The sequence below is a fragment of the Labrus mixtus genome, chromosome 9 (genome assembly GCF_963584025.1).
Source record: "Labrus mixtus chromosome 9, fLabMix1.1, whole genome shotgun sequence".
Classification (NCBI taxonomy): domain Eukaryota; kingdom Metazoa; phylum Chordata; class Actinopteri; order Labriformes; family Labridae; genus Labrus; species Labrus mixtus.
The window spans coordinates 5,200,722-5,217,938 of record NC_083620.1 but is presented as its reverse complement, the minus strand read 5'-3'; the positions used below and the strand labels follow the sequence as shown (position 1 = coordinate 5,217,938).

The following is a 17,217-nucleotide window of genomic DNA, read 5'->3' as shown; positions in this document are numbered from 1 at the left end:
CAATGTTGTAGATATTAAATGGTAAAGTTGTATCAATCAAAGTTCATTTACAGGATTTACAATAAGAAACCTCAGCTTGTTTTGCTCATAGAAAGAAATCTCAAAAATTCAGTTTAAGAAATTAGTCATGTTTCCTTTTACTCACAGTATACGAGGAGAGTGAAGGTAAGATCCCCTCTGCAGCTGCTCCGTTGGTCACCAGTTTGTCCAGCTGGCTACACAGTTTGTCCTCAGACAGAGACTCCTGACACCCCCCCAGCACACCTGGAGTACTGCCCTCCTCCCTGCCCCCCCCTTCCTCCTCCGTGCTCTGCCCGTCGTCTATGCTGGACAGGATCTGGGAATGAGCAGAGGTCACTGAGTAGTTTCTGGAGGAGGGAAGACCCGAGTCGGGGGAGTCAAACTCCACCAGAGGGCGCTCCTCTTGCGGGAGGGCCGCGGGGGGAACCAGGGTGGTCATGGTGGGGGTACTGTCCTCTCCACTGGGGGTCTCCTGGCTCCCTGCGTCCGGCTCATCCACGGACATAAACACCTGAAGAATGACGCAACTTGAAACTGATGTGCTGATGTACAGAGAGTTTATGCTTAAGCTGATGTTCAACCTTTGTCTGGTTTGGGCTTTTACATACACAGCAACTCAAACAGCTTTCAGTGGCATATAACCACATAAAATTACAGATATGGAAATAAAAATCACACCAAAAGCTCCAATACACACTCTTCATACATGGAACTCATTGTACGTAAATACACTAAGTGAAATAAAAGTACAGCTTTGATTTGCTTTTAGCCAACAGTTCACCTTCATTTTAAACTATCTTTCTTCTGAAATTAATTTGATTATATTAAGTTTATTTCCGATTTTAGAAATACGATTCTTAAGCTCATACTGTCATGAAATATGAGAAATGAGAGAAAATCATTCCTTCATTGCTGGCTCCCTTCATTGATAATAAACGTCACATTAATGTCAAACCATTTTTGTCTTTACTGTTGAAATTGTCTAATAGGAAATTTTCCTCTCATGTTTATGACATTTGAGTTGTGGATCTTAAAGGTCACATATTATCCTCCTTTTCAAAAAGTTTAAATAAGTCCCAGAGTACCCCGAAACATGTCTGTGAAGTTTCTTGTTCTAAATCCACTCTGATCCTGTATTTGATCATGCCTATAAACCCCTCTATTTCAGCCCTGCTCAGAACAGACTGTTTCTGTATCTGTAGCTTTAAATGTAAATGAGCTGACCACGAACTGAACTGTCAGTATTACTAGTGGTATCAATAATGTCATTACTGTCATACTAAGCTTATTCTGTTAATTAACTTTGATCCTTTTTAGGACACTATTTTTTTTTAGTTCAGCCCTAAATCCACTTTCATGTAACTCCTTTTGTACTAAAATGTCGGAGCAACTTGGCACCAGAATATCCTTCAGGATGAATAAAGTTCCATCTTTTCAAGTCATATGAAAACGGACTAAAAAGCAGAGTGCCATGGACTGAACCCTGGGGAGCACCAAATCTCAGGTGACTTTTCTTGGTTAACTTTTACACACTGCTCTCTGGTCTGAAGGTATGACCAAAACAAGATGAGAAAAGTTAGATATAGATAAGTTAGAAAGGCGAATGCAATGGTTGATAGTGTCAAAGGCTTTTTTCAGGACAAGTAACACTGCCTTTGTTATTTCCGGTTAAATGTATGGAATCTTTTGGTCCAAAAGCAAATCATAAACCCATATAGGAACAAATTGCTCTTTAGTTGGTCTACTAGTCGTCCTGCCAAAGATTCATTCAAGAGAAATAAAGACAGCTGAATAGATGCTTATCAGGTGAAAATCCCCTGCTTTTAAGACTTTTGTAAAGGCTGCCTATTTTTAGTTTTGAGGAAAACAAACAACTCACCCTCTTACTGCAGATGAAGTTGAAATGTAAAGCAGTGTTATGAGGAAGGAGACATGGTTTTTTGGAACAGTGGAATGTGCAGATCTCAAGAAATGCAACATTAGATCATTAACATCATGCACATCTTTATAATGTTAATGACACCAGTGAACAGCAGGATACTACGTTAACAAATGCTCTATGGGATACATCATCTAACAAGGAATTAGATGTTTGCTGTTTGCTGAATGGAGGCGGTTTTGTGTTTCGTCTGGATTTTCACCTCGTTGCTCAGTGTGGAGTCTCTGTGAACGAGCCTCAGGACATGGCTGTCGATGCTGCTGCCTGAAGAGAGCTTAGCAAAGATGGCCGACTGCATCTCCTTCTCCCTCTGCTTGACGATCACCTCACAGGCCTTCCACTCCCGCATCACCTGCTGGTAGCGCTCACTGATCTTCATATCAATCTGCACAGAAAGAAAAACGTTCTCATAGATTCAACAGGAATTCTGTTCTGGGTTTCAAAAGGCGCTCAAATTTCACATATATGGGATCTTAACGACTAAATGCACCAAAACGTTTGGAATTTCTCCGCAGGCAGCCTTTAAACAGGCTGCAATAGTAACGTAATCCTTGATCATAAAAACAAGAGATCAAATTATGTTTGTTTGTTTGTTTATGGAGTTGGAGGTGGTCACAAACTTAGAATAATAATCTGAGCCTGTCAGTGACAAAAACAAGAACTTTAAGTGGGCATAGTTTGATATTGTGTATTTCAGAAAATGGATAATATTGCAGCAGTTACAGCCTGTTTCACGGCTGCCAGCAGATAAAATGTATGGACACTACCCCTAAGGGAGAAATTAAGATTGAGCACACATGTTAAGGTGTGTGTTTGCTGTACCTGGCTCATGTCTTTTTTTTCCATGCCGAACTTGTAGTGTCCCAGCAGGAAAGGCCAAACCTCCTTTCTGATTTCGTGCTGCACTCCGCCGTAATACACCAGCCGCAGCAGCTCCAGCTCCTTGTAGTTCTTCACAGACAGATAAACAGGATTTTAGGAATATGAGTCAAAAGAAGAATAAAAAGGTTGACAGGAAGACGACACTTGACTGTGAATGGTGAGAGGAACGAGACTTAGAGGGAGAGCATCAATAATGGAAGAAGAGAAAGAGTGATTGTGATCTGTACAGAGGAAGACACGCATGACTGCAGAAGATAAAGGGCACGGATATGAATAGAGGGTGAATTAGTAATGATGGCTGTATTTGAGCTGATGAATGATTACAGTGGACAGTCTAATAGCTGTGATGGTATCACACTGCACTCTGTAACACACCTCATCTCACTGAGACTCATTAAACTTTTATTACAGTGAAGACGAGAGTGGCGAGGGGAGGAGACCAGAACATGTTCTTGGATGTTTAATAAGTATACGCCTACAGAGAAGGAAAGTGTGTCATGGAGGGAGGATAAATTCATTTTAATTTTAACTCAATTCCAAAGTTAGAAAAGCTTCTATTGGGTTAAAAACTCAGTAAACAGTTTGATAGTCATTAAAAAGGTGTGGGTTTTTATTTTAAACTTCACATTATTAAAACAAGGTTATAATAGTTTAGAATATTTCTTTATTTGATTTCTTTTAAATATGTTTTTGGGTCTTTTGCCTTTATGAGATAGAACAGCCAAAGAGAGACAGGAAATGTTGGGATGAGAGAGCGGAGGATGACTTGCAGCAAAGGGCCGAGGTCAGATTCGAACCTACGACCGCAGAGATGAGGTCTAAGCCTCTGTACATGGGGCGCACGACATAACCGCTAGGCCATCGGCACCCCATATTTCCTTATTTTTTATTAATGTTTTTTTACTTTTTGTTTTCAATTTCACTAAGTTTTCATCAGTATTTAAAGCTGCTTTAGTTGATTATATTCTCTTTTTTGAAAATGCTTAGTTTTACTGTGGTTTTATGAGTTAACGCACAGAAGTCCTATGCAGACATACAACCATAAATATTGTATTTATTACACTGCTGCCTGGTGATAACGAGTAATTTCCATTTGCTTTCTTGAGGTTGTGTCTTATGTATGTCGTTAAATGAAGATAACAATGTTGATTTTCCCATGATAACAAGTTACTTCATCAAGAGCTCGAGAAAACGATTGAAATTAAGTCGTTATCATGAAAAAAAGATAGATGAGATAATATTTGAAAATTTGACAAAACAACCAAATGTAATTGTTATTACATGAAGACGGAGTGAAATAAAATGTAAAGAAGCATGGTCACATGGGCTTCTGTATCAAAGTGTTGACTGTGGGGAGGCGTTTAACTTAAAGGGATACTTCACCGATTTGCATTAAGCTTTGTATCATTAGAAACTTGATAGTATTTTTAAATGGTCGTGCATCCCGCCCTCATTTTCCCCTGAGATGGGAAATCTTTGTATTTGTAAGTCTGACAAGGAGCCTCCGATGATGCAAAAATCGTCATTTTGCATCATCGGAAGCTGTTGTGGTAAGCAAGGGTGAAACTACTACTAGTTCCTCATATTTTCGACCACTGAAGCTACAGACCAATCACAGATCGGTGGGTGGGACCTCACGCCCCGAAACGAAACTTAACGTCCGCCATATTGCTTGGAAGCTATGCTAACAGGCTATATGGAGAAAGCTGATGATGGCGAAGAAAGTATGTTTCAACTTCCAACTGAGATGGATGAAGGGGATTTTGAAGGTCTTTTGCTCGAATCGGATGTTCGTGGCTATCTCTACGAACCGCAATATAGCAGCGATTCATCTGCTGCCGACAGGCGGGTAGCTGGCCGCCGATGGCCAACACTTGCTGCTCGCCACCGGCCGCAGCAGCCGAGCCGGCAGCGGTGAGGATGAGGAACCCGGGGGCTGCTCGAGCTGGGGCGGACTGACAGCGGTCAAGTGAGCCGTCTTTTGCAAAACCCCGGTCAAGCCAGCCGTCGCTTGAAATATGATCTTTACAATGAATTACAGTACGGGTACTTGGAGCGCGTGAAAAGGAGGAATGCGGCCGCGTATTTCGAAAACTTGTTATTGTATATAAAATGAAAATAAAATAAGAATTTAATTACAACAATTGCAATAGCCCTTTTCATTTTAAGATGATTTTACTGAATGGTTTTTGAGGTAATTCAAGTTTAATTTTCCTTAAATTTCAATGAGAACTTTGGTATTTTCGTCCTATTCAATATTTTATTTTGAAAAATCTATGACAGGTGACAAAGATCTTTCAATGTATTCTGGTTCCTCGTGTCCCTGACTGTTATCCTGAAATTTGTCAGGAGATTTTACTGTATAGTTTTTGAGATAATTAAAGGTAAATTCTGTTCAAATTGCATAGAGACACTTTGATATTTTAGTCATAGTCAGTATTTTATTTTGAAAAATCTATGACAGGCGACAAAGATCTGTCAATGGATTCTTGTTCCTCATGTCCCTGACTGTTGTCGTGAGAATTTCCACAACATTCACACTAAAACTCCTGGCTCTCCACAATAGATACCTCCATCATCTCCCGGAGTGATTGGGCCAAACTCTCATCTAACCTCTGGAGATAAATCTTTTGCTCCTCATTATTCTTTTAAGGAACTTTCCTCACAGGCTGCATCAGCCCTTTTCCACTTCATAAATTTTCACTGTAATTAAGACCAGCAAAGCCCCGACTCAGCATCAATAACATGATATGTATAGATTTTGATCAATACCAACAATGACTCACTGATGATTTAGCATTCTGCCTGCTGTGACTTTTGGCTTTAAAACCCTTCATCAGCAGATCAGTGACTAACACTGATCTGCTGATGAAGGGTTTTGGTGGTGTCGGATGGTTACAGGAGAAGATTAAGGCGCTTGTTATCTTGTAATTTGTCTGTCACTATCTTATAATAAATGTTCTTGTAGACTTTTAATAACTGTACATTCCTCTCTGCTCTCCACCTACCTTGCAGTCTTTCTGGTACTTGCTCCACACCTCTTTGCTGAGACCTCCAGATGCCTCGCAGGGTCTGTCAGGAGGGACGATGTTGTGATTGACCAGAGCTGACAGGTGAGTCCGCACAGTGGACAGATGACGACAGTATGCCAGCCCTGATGGACAGGTGAGACATGTACAGAGACACACGAGGGACATTTAGCCTTTGCAAAGTCAAGTCCAGACAGAATTTTTTTTTTTTAAATAAATGTCCCAAATCGCAGAAAAATACAACTTCCCCCACTGTTAGACGTTTAATACTGTGATTGTTAAAACTGAAGTTGGGAGTTGGGTTTTGAAGAATTTAACCTCGACAAAAGTCTCAACTCAGGCAAGACAGGCAAGCATTTAGTAAATATCCCATACAGAAAGTACAGCACTAAAAGTGACTGATTGATACAACTAAAAGGTTAAAAGGTTCTTGTAGCATATTAACAGCTAACAACCAATCCAGACAATATAAATGTCTTTATGTGCTGTTTGAAAACTTAAAATGTATGTAATGTAGCAACACTGTTGTATTTGTCTACACCTACTTTAATTTTTAGCCTTATTTTAAATTTTTTGCAGTGTTAAAGGTGTTATGACAATGGTCATATAATTGGTTGAATAATTAGCTCTTCAGGCTCTATAATATACCAGCTACCTGGACCCATTGCAGTTTGCATACTGCCCAAGGGTGGGGGTTGAGGACGCCATCATCTACCTACTCCACAGAGCCCACTCTCACCTAGACAAGTCTGGTAGCACTGTGAGGATTATGTTTTTTGATTTTTCAAGTGCTTTTAACACCATACAGCCAGTACTGCTGCGTGAGAAGCTGGAGCTGATGCAGGTAGACACCACCACAACATCATGGATCATGGATTACCTGACTGACAGACCACAGTTTCTGAGGCTGGGGAGGTCTGTGTCTGAGCGGGCGGTCAGTGGCATAGGAGCGCCGCAGGGGACTGTGCTGTCCCCTTTCCTCTTCACACTATACACCTCAGACTTCCAGTATAACTCTGAGGCTTGTCACTTACAGAAGTTCTCAGACGATACTGCGGTAGTGGGGTGTATCAGTGGTGGAGAGGAGACAGAATACAGGATGCTGGTGGATAACTTTGTTGCATGGAGTGGGAAGAACCACCTGGTGTTAAATGTAACAAAGACCAAGGAAATGGTGGTGGACTTTAGGAAGGACAGGCCTGAGCTAAGCACCATCTCTATCCTTGGGGATGAGGTGCAGGTGGTGGAGTGCTATAAATACTTGGGGGTGCACATGAACAATAAACTGGACTGGAAGCACCACACAGAGGCCGTCGACAAGAAGGGTCAGAGCAGACTCTACTTCTTGAGGAAGCTTAGGTCTTTTAATGTGTGTAGCAAAATGTTATCCATGTTTTATCAGACTGTTGTGGCAAGTGCCATTTTCTTTGCAGCCGTCTGTTGGGGCAGCAGCATCAGGGCTTGTGACTCTAAAAAGATTAACAAGCTGATTAGGAGGGCTGGCTCTGTGCTGGGGACTGCTGTGGAGCCCCTGGAGGTGGTGATGGGGAGAAGGATGATACAGAAACTATTGAACATTATGGACAATAACATGCATCCCTTACACAATCTCGTGTGTGAACAAAAGAGTGTTTTTAGTGGGAGGCTACGGCAGCTAAGCTGCAAAAATGTCAGATTTTAAAATACTTTTTTACCTACTGCAATTGCACTTTATAACGACTCCCCTTTAAGTAAGGACAGAAGACATTTAAACTTTTAAACTTTAGCCTGAGTTGCATATATCATATATTAAACTGTATTGTGGGCTCATGTTTTTTTGTATGGGTGGGATATGTTGTATATATGTGTTGTGTTGTGTGTTTGTATGTATGCTGGCTGCTGGAACACCTAAATTTCCCTGCTGGGATGAATAAAGCATATCTTATCTTATCTTATATATATTTAAACAAATGTAAAGGTTTATTCCATTACAGTATAATATATATTTTTTTAATCAGATAGAGGTCGCTGCTGCATTGAGCCATAAATCATTTTCTATTAAATTGACTTTAAAATATTTGGTTCTCTACATTGGGAGTTCAATGTCACCTCTGTTTCCTGCAGGTGGATTCTTAAACTTAAGTAAACACCTCACAGAGTTTTCTGCTCGCTAAACATAAACTGTATGTTATAAATGACTGTACGAACACTGTGCAGTGGAGCAGGAAGGACTTACAGCCATAAAAGGCTCTGGACACTATCTGCCTCTTCATATTTTGGCAGAGCATCTTAAGAGGAACACTGTGGGAGAGAAAAGAAATCAACCATTACCAAGTGACTGCGGATTGTAAAAGCTTTTAAAATGTTTTCTTTACACACAGAAACCATTGATATAGCTGAAAGTAAAAGCTGCCTTATGCATTTTCTTGAACAGATGAATGGACTCGATACTACCTTCATGAATTCATTAATATTTTTGCTGATTGAATTGGCCTTAACTTTGATTGAGCTTATGATGTAACACCAGTGGCATAGCAGTAATTTTTTCTCCTCATAACAAAGAAAGCCCCTCAAGGTACACTCTCTACAGCACCTCATTGTACAATTGTAATATACGTCTTTATGCCGATGACACTGTCATGTACTATCAAGCAGATTCTCTTCATGCAGCCCTTCATAAACTCACACTCTGATATGACTTTAATGAAAAACACTTTCATCACTTCAAACTTGTCTTAAATCTTGCAATAACAATATTTTTTAAAGAATGCAATAAATATTATCTATGATAGGGAAGAAATGTGATCTTTTAATAGCATCATAATACTGAGATTCCAGTAATTTAATAAATATGAGTCGTCTGGGTTGAGGAAAAACATACTTCCAAAAACTTCCTCCATACTTCCTCTACTGACATGCTGTTATTAAAAACAGAGATAAGACAGGGCTTTCTATATGGAAGACTTTCCTTCGGGATTAATACAATCCTATCTTATCTCATCTTGCCTTAAATAAACTTTAAAAAAAAACTTTTTTACAAGATAAATAATTGCCAGCAGTTTCTCCATGCTGCTGGATTATAAAGATGTTATTTAAGGGAGGGCACATTTTAAAAAAGGTATGTTCTTCTTTGTTTTGTTTCATAACACTGATAAATCTCACCTTCACATTACAAACTGGCAGGTGTTTGAATGACAAAACATTTAAAACATTTTTTTAAAATCCAATAGTATGCATCCTAAACTGCAGAAAAGATTCACTGAAATATCCCTAAATTCAGAGTTTTAATTCTATAGTAAGCTAGAAGTTGGCTTTTAATGTTATGATTTCAACACATTGATCTCCTTTGTCTTTAGACTGAAAATGTAGATCCCGATAAGAAACATCGCAGCTCTTTTTGACAGGTAAAGGAGTTTTTAATGAGGCCTTACGTGTGAATGTCTAACGTGTCATGTATGCAGGTACAGCCGGACTGGAGATCAAACGACAAGTTAGTGCCTGCCGTGGTGCAGGACTGGCACAGCAGCTCGTGAGTTGTAACTTCAGCCTGTTGCCACGACGACGGGCTGCCTCCGAAACCCTGCATCTCCATCATGTCCCCATGGTCTAAAAACCAGAGAGAAGTGCAAAAGTAAGAAGACAGAGAGTCTGTGCTCGGAGACTAAATGAACGCTGGTGTTTTCACGAGCTACGTTCTTTGTTATTTCATCAGCTTCACATTGGCTGTGTTCTCTGTTCTTACATATTATGACATCGGTCCCTCAGCTCAACCATAAATACATCTTTCCATGTATTCTTCTTCATGACATCAAGAGATGAGGAGATGGATGAAAAGTTCTACACTCATGTTTACATGTGAGAGCTGGAAAAGCAAGCCAAGAAGAGAGGAAACCAAAAGATGAGAGGGTGGGAGGGGGAGGTGCTGTGGGAGAGACAGGCAGAGAGGATGCTGGGAAGCCATGCTGGTTCAGCTCGTTCAGAGGGGAGGCAGAGGAGACAGCAGAGCTCAGGGACGCCTCAGACAAACAGGAGACAGGAGGTGGAAGAGGAAGAAGAGAGGGAGTGAAGGAAGAAGAGGAGGAGGCAGGGGCGAGGCTGACGCTCAGGCCATGCAGGATGCAAAAAGCTAGAACAAGACACCAAAAGAAATCTCATATTCTCACACATAGCGAAAACAAATGGACACCAGTCAAAAAGGCACACAAAGGGGAGGAGAAATCATAAAACTTCAACATCAAATAAATGCTCTTCACCTTAATTCTTCAGGTTGGAGCTGATGACCTGTCATAAATATGAAGCTGCGCTTTGGTCATTAATTTCCCCCAAAAGCAAAATATATTAAGAACAAAAAAGCGAACAGAAAAAATGCTGCTGGGGCGAGGCCGCCATGTGGCCTCTTTACTTTATGACTAGACGTGATCAACAAGTGTTTTTGACTGCTCACACAAGGACTCCACGTCTCTACTACTGCGGAACCCCACAGGACCGTAATGAGAGGGGTGAGGAAGGGGGCTAGGAGACAGGAGAGGGGAGGGTGGTGGTGGTGGTGGTGGGGGGGTTAGTGAAGAATTACAGTGAACAGCATCGCAGCAAACGACTGCACAAACAAGAGGAGAAACAACTGAGGAATTCAGAGAGAGGAGAGAGAGAGAGAGAGAAATCGAAAGGAACAGATGTGGAGACTGTGAGAGAGGATTTCCCATCACAAATATGCAGAAACACAGAGTCGTTCTCTTGAGAAAAAAAACAAAGAAAAAGGTGCAACTGTCCCATGCAAAAACTGTCAAGCATGTTGCAAGTGAGAAATGAAAGGACAAAAAGGAGGAAACAGAGTCAATTAAATCAAAAGGTGTGCAGAAAACCAAGCAAATCATCAAAGCACTTCTTTGCCTCCGCAGCGTAACCCCAACAGTGCTGAGTCATGCTAAACCAGTTCACGTCTCTTTAAGGCAGTCAGCACTGCAAATCCCAGAATTCAAGACAGCATGTAAGGCCTTGGCCTTAACAAGAAGCCGTGGGGAAGTTTTGTGATCGGACCAGGTGACCGAGGGTGCAGTCACTCTCCATAACGTTAAATCTGTTTATCGTCAGTGTGTAAGGATCCCTGCCAAGCTTAATCTGTGTGTGAGCAGTGGGACAGAAAAGAGGCAGAGGAGGAGATTAGTATTAAGCAGGATGGGTGTCAGAGGAGTGTTTCAGCAGCTGCTGTGACATTTACTGGAAGTCTCACAATATCAGTGACTAATTATCTAAAGACTCAAATTTAATTGTGCCTGATTAAACATCCAGCGACTTAGAACTTTCAACTGTTATTTAGCTGACAGCCAAAAGGGGATAGTCGCAAACACAAAATATGTGTTGTGTTCATATACCGTGCTACATGTAGCATTGTTTTCAGAGTGTGAAAGCTTTGATAGGCAAGTGAGCATACAAGATCTATCAATACAGTTTGTAAGTCTTGTTAAAAAAGCGTCCTCTCCTTCGTTTAATACTTTAAAAGTTTCACCAACATAGCCTTCAAAACAATTTATTTAAAAAAAAGGGTTTGGCCAGGTTAACAAATATTCTTGTACCATGTTTTGCAGAAAGTTTCACATCACAACCAACACAGAACATTCATTTAGTGTTGTACTTTATAAAGAAAAGTCCAACACCTCCTTCTCTTGCGCTCTGTTTGGGCCTCCACAAATTCATGACATCTAGGGATGTGCGCCATCAGCCAAATAAAGTATTGAACGTCACCCTCGCTAATATGCAACACAATGACTGATCAGTTAAACTAACTGTTAATATTTGTATGAATGTAGGCCCATGATGCCGGTCAATAGTTGTGTGTAAACTGGGATGCAGCCCCTGGCCACTAGTCGGCGCTGTCGCTCTGGTTAAGAGGCATTTTCTCCGTGCTCTACCACCTGGATGTAAACCAGCACAGTGGATGGATATCATCTGGTAGGTGCAGCTAGGGTTGCCAACCGTTCCTTAAAATATGGAATCATCTTAGAATATTTTGAAACAAAGAGACGTGTTACTTATTGAACCATTAGGAACTCATTTTGTTCTGTATGTCAGCTCTGCCTGCTGCAGTCTCTTCCTCCCTCTCTTTCTGCCTGGAATGTGCTTCTCGTTGACCAATGAGACAGCGCTGTGTCAGTAATCACGTTATGTTCTTGTTGACCAATAGAAAGCGCTGTTGCTGCCATACTCAGCTAGTTTCAAAATCATGGCTGAGACGCTGTTAAAAGAAAGTTATTTAATCTAATTAATTAATTTTAATTCCAAGGAATGAAAAGATGCTATTGTGCACTGTAAAATAATGTTGTTTGCATGACTGAAGAACATGTTACATGTTTAAAGAAGGTTAATAATAAGTCATGCAGGAGTAAGGTGTTATATTTGTTAACCAGTCATTAAAACATGTTTTCTGGCTGCAGGCTGAAGCAATCTACTGTGATTCCAAAACTTTTTTGTACCTGTTAGTCATCATAATAGAGCCCAGGTTTCTTCACTTCAGATTCCCCTTTGTAGACCACAATGGAGATAGTCTATAGATCTTTTAGAGACTATTAGACTTTTAGTATCTAATCTACAGTAAAGTTCTTCTAGAGTCTCAGATTTCATGTTCTTATATATTGTTCATAGATTTTATTTTTGTAAGTATTTCTTCATTTGACTATTAAGAAAATATGAAGCGCATGATCATGTCACCAAAAAACAACTTATATAAGGTTGTTTTTCAGTTCTGTGTTGATCGACCTGTGTCAACGTCAACGCTCCACACTGTTGGGATCGGCCTCAGATAGCACACACACAGGCAGACCAAGCTGGGGAGGACGGGTTGGGAGGGGGGAGGCAATCAGGGGCCTGATAGAAGAGGGGCGACAGAGTGGGAGGCAGGGAGGACGCCTGAAGCCGGGATGAGTTCTCAGGAGAGGGTGGGTGGGTGCTGTGGGTGGCTGGGGTAGGGTGGGTAGGGTGGGTGTGTTAAGGTGATAAAAACCTTTCATGACATTAGGGTCTGTGAGGTTCCGCGAGCAGATCATTGAGATCATTGCATGGAGCCTATCTTCCTCTTCCTCGTCGTCGTCCAGCGACGGAGCGCGGCTGCCCGTGGTGTGGTGGTAGTTTATGGTGACTGTGTGCACCAGTGGGACGACAGAGAACACAGTTAGAGCAGAGCCACCCTGCAGGCCCGAGGAATTGTGGGGGAAAAAACACCAGACTTCACGCACACTTTTAAAACACCTCAGGGAAGACAAAATCCAAGCAGTTATACAAAACGTATCTTTCAGAATGGATTGGAAGATTCGATTTCTGTTGTGCCCAAATGCTGATACTTAGATGTGCAATGGAAAAGTGTTACTCACTGGCGTCGTATCGGTATCCAGGGTAAACAATACGAAACACGTAGTCGGCTGCTGTCTCCTCCTCACTGCTCCTGTCCTGGTCGATGAGCCGGGCACTGCTGTTCCTCTTCCTCAGTTTGGGAAACACTTTTCCCTGCAGAACACACATTAACCTTTGAGTTCAGAAAATACTTTTTCCTGACTTATTGTATTGTATAGTGTCATATAACACAATTTTACATCTATTATTAACTAAAAATGATGCTTCAAATGCATCAAAATGCTCACAATCTGATTGAACACAAATAATCTATACTTATGGCTCTTCTAGTTTCAGTTTAGATGTCAAGGATTTTCATTAGAGGCCTTCATCTAAATCGATTCTTCAGCATCGACTCCAAGAGTACAAACGTATCCTCAAGCTAACCGAGACCTACCTTTCCTTTCTGGGACCAGAGGGGGGGCTCCAGTTGACCCCGCGGTAAAAGCCCGGTTTCCAGACAGGAGAGGAAGGCCAGGAGGTGACCACCGGGGGGGAAAAGAAGGGGCGGCCGCTGGATCCCATCCTGACTGACCAGAACAAGCGTGCCTCCACAATCAGCTGGTATAAGATGAGAAGAAAAGAGGAAAGATATAAGAACATCATATAGATCCACTTTAGGATGTACTTGTACTTGGTAGTGGTGTACTCACGTCGTTGGTGACAGTGGATGCAGACTATCTGGCGCAGAGGGACAGTCAGTGCGTAATCCCAGTAGATGCTGATTGTGGGAAGACGTGGTGTGAATAAAGCTCCATGGGCCGTGGTTGCATTTCAAATCATTTGAAGAGTTATAAGAGGATAGTCTGGAATTTTTTATTTGAGGCCCTTTATTTCATAGTAATTCATGTGATGTATATGGACGGGGGTTAGGCACTATATAATCGCAATATGTAACTCTGACACCTAGCGCTTAAAATGGGTACTGCAGTCCAAAGAGAGCTTTCCCCGCCCCCTCCTTCGCGGACACTGTAGCTTCAGTGTTTAGCCAGCTTTGCATCGATTTAAAAATCTTTTTGCGTTCTAGCCTCTCTCCTTATTTCAAAAGCATCTCTAATGTTTATCCTAGTTTTACCACGTTTCTACGTCGTCGGGGTGTCAAGTTCTTAAATACCTTTAAATGCAACTTTTTTGTCTCACAGGAAAGGGCGAGATTATTTCTACATTGCCTATAAATGTATCAGAGCGTGTTTTGTCTACCTCTTCTCCAGGTCACAGTCTCCCAGCGTGCCGTTGATGAGCTTGTTCGGCGTCCACTTCAGGGTGAGGTTTTCTCCAGCCTGGTGAAGTGATAAGTAGCCCCGCAGCACCTCCATGTCTTTCTTCTATTAATGGTGGAAGAAGAGGAAGAAGGATTGGTTAGGGACTGGATGTCAGACTTGGGAGTTTAAAGGTGTCAGATTTGGAGCATAAGACATAAAACAGAAAGTTCAGACTGCACCCTCGATGAAACCATTTATTTCAAAACAACTGTTGAGGGACGTGCTGTGAAATCCCCTTAAGCCTGCTTTTAAGACTTAGAGGTCAAATGTCCAGCTAATTATTCTCATTAGCTTGTTTTCTTTTGACGAGCAGAAAACATAAAGAAGCAGTTTCATTAAATGCAAGATCAAATTGATCACAGAGTGGTCGCAGGACGTAAACCTCATCAACTCTCCTGCTTGCTCATGGGGAATTTTCCTGAAAATTTTCATCTGCATTCACACATTGGCTCACCCGAATTCTTGCAGAAATTTTACTAGGGGGCTGGCAGCAAAACATCTGCATAACATCAGGGGTAAAAAATTGCCTTCAAACATGCAGCTCACCCCAAACATTTCAGGAAATTTGTAAGGAGTTTGTTTGCAAGTGTGAAAAGGCTATATGATACTAGTGAGATACTGAAGGAAGACTACAATCATATAGAAATACAGTTAGCATGCATACTGTAGCGTGCAGTGTGTGCCCGCTCAGTCATGTGTGTTAGCATGTTTGTGTCAGAGGCCGAGCTCTGTGGGAGGCAGATTTATGCTAAATAGACATTCAGGGCTGAACACACTGCAGCAGAAACATGACAGGCAGGAGAAAGACAGCTTTCATGTCAAGATTACACACACAAAAGACTGTGTGTGTGTGTGTGTGTGTGTGTGTGTGTGTGTGTGTAGCATAACATGATATAACTGTCAGTTGATATTCATATGTGTAGCAGCTGAGTGGGTGCAGAGACTTGCTCTGTGTGTGTGCTGCATGTTTGAAGGTTTCTGAGTTGGATTTCTGCTTCAGGGCTTCTACAGCAGCACATGGAAATGTCTGAAAAAAGTGTCTTTTTTAAAAGTCTAAGAAAAGATTTACATTTCATCTGTAGATGGAGAGCTAGAGGCAAACAGTGTATCTTCACAGCTAATATTATGTCTCATTTTATCATAGTGTTCACATAGTGTTCAACTTGTGCAACTTGATGAGTTGAATTAAGAAGGCTTCTATTTTATTTTGAACATTAAAAAGCAACCTTTTGAGAAGAGTTAGTTCTAAACAGTTTATGTGTATTTATTTATTCTCTCCTTATTGTTTTTCTCTGTTTTATTGCTTTTCTTCCTATCTTAATTGTTTTCCTTTCAAAAGCCTCATTTGGACAGGTGTTGAGAACTGGCATGCTTGCTAAAACACTTAAACAATGCATCTGGTTCGTCCAATGTATCTGTGATGTCCATGCCAAATAAAGTCTTTTATTATTATTATAACAGGAGTGTAGTTGTTTGCATTCAACGTTTTAAAGGTGGTCAAAATGTACAGGGTAAAATATAAATGTAAGAGTTAGAAGAGACTATTTAGAAAACAATCTATGAGGTTTGTGGCTCTACACAAACAAATAAATTCAACTGAGGAGTTCATTTTAAAGACATGTTTAATATTTTGAGTGTCAGAAAGCAGCCGCAGGAGAAGACGTGAGCCTGAAGCAGGATCATCAGAAGTTGTTGGGTTTATATTTTTTATATATTTGGTATTTTAATGTCTTGTTTCTGCTTCAGGATGTTCTTGATGTTCTGTTTTTTGTATCTGTGTGAAGCACTTTGAGTTGGTTTGTGTCTGAATGGTAATCTATAAATAAACTTGCCTTCAGTTGAAGTCCTTGAACACTGTAACCTGCAGTTGTTCAAATGTGTGCTTGGTGATGTTTGTGCAGGATTATAGAAGAACTACTGCTTTTTTCCCCTTTTAGTCTTTTCACACAAGCACAACTCCTGATGTTGACTGTCCCAACATTTTTGGGATGAGCTGCATGTGTTAACTAAAACAGCCAAATTTGTTTCCCCCGACTTTATCCCAGTTTTTCCAGCCGGCGTTCTATCAAAATGCTTCCAGGAAGTCGGGGTGAGCTGATGTGTGAAGACATTCAGGAAATATTCAGGAAAATCTACAGTGAGGGAGCAGACGGGGGTGATGAGGTTTATAATCTGCGACCATTGAGAAACTGGTAAGATCTTTTTGTGTACATAATGGAGCTGCTGTGTACTCTTTTCTGTTAATTTCTCTCACTACTCTTTAGTTTAAACCACAAATATGTCCAAATGCATGTAGCGCTGAGATAAAGATAAAAACTGTCATAATAGTGTTGAACATCTGCCAGCCTGGATATGTTGTCAACATTACACTCCTGTCTGATATGAAAAATCTCCCGCTGTGAGTGACATGTGTAAAAGAGCATCTAAGGAAGATTTAATGCTCAGGCTGTCAGCGACACGTGTGTGAGAAGGTCTTTTGTTGTGTGTAGTTGACTGTCAGAAACCAACATGGAACGTTTGGTAGTCACAGACTAAGCGTGTGCAGTTTTACCGGTTGCACCATCACGTTGTTTTTGCCGTAGAGGAGGTGAGTTCTGGAGTTTTGGTGAAGAGACTCGACGTACTCCCTCGCTGATGCAGCAAACCGATCTTCTGACATGCTGCCACTCGACTGCCTCTTACGGATCTGAAGAAAAAAAAAAAAGGTTAAACAGCCTTTTTA

General features: G+C 41.1%; 1 protein-coding gene across 2 annotated transcripts in view; it reads right to left on the bottom strand.

Annotated features, from left to right (window-relative positions):
• The window catches only part of sgsm2 (small G protein signaling modulator 2), a 77,031-nt gene that overhangs the window by 6,260 nt on the left and 53,554 nt on the right, over positions 1 to 17,217 (bottom strand). Inside the window, exons 7-18 of one of the 2 annotated variants that reach the window (XM_061046045.1) lie at positions 17,047 to 17,181; positions 14,434 to 14,558; positions 13,887 to 13,954; positions 13,631 to 13,794; positions 13,215 to 13,347; positions 12,848 to 12,982; positions 9,282 to 9,456; positions 8,087 to 8,151; positions 5,851 to 5,996; positions 2,783 to 2,911; positions 2,163 to 2,345; positions 146 to 532 (exon numbers count right to left, since the gene is read on the bottom strand). In XM_061046045.1, coding sequence (XP_060902028.1) covers positions 146 to 532; positions 2,163 to 2,345; positions 2,783 to 2,911; positions 5,851 to 5,996; positions 8,087 to 8,151; positions 9,282 to 9,456; positions 12,848 to 12,982; positions 13,215 to 13,347; positions 13,631 to 13,794; positions 13,887 to 13,954; positions 14,434 to 14,558; positions 17,047 to 17,181 — 1,845 coding nt within the window. The remainder of the gene's footprint in view (positions 1 to 145; positions 533 to 2,162; positions 2,346 to 2,782; positions 2,912 to 5,850; positions 5,997 to 8,086; positions 8,152 to 9,281; positions 9,457 to 12,847; positions 12,983 to 13,214; positions 13,348 to 13,630; positions 13,795 to 13,886; positions 13,955 to 14,433; positions 14,559 to 17,046; positions 17,182 to 17,217) is intronic. The other variant, XM_061046047.1, reaches the window with a different exon arrangement.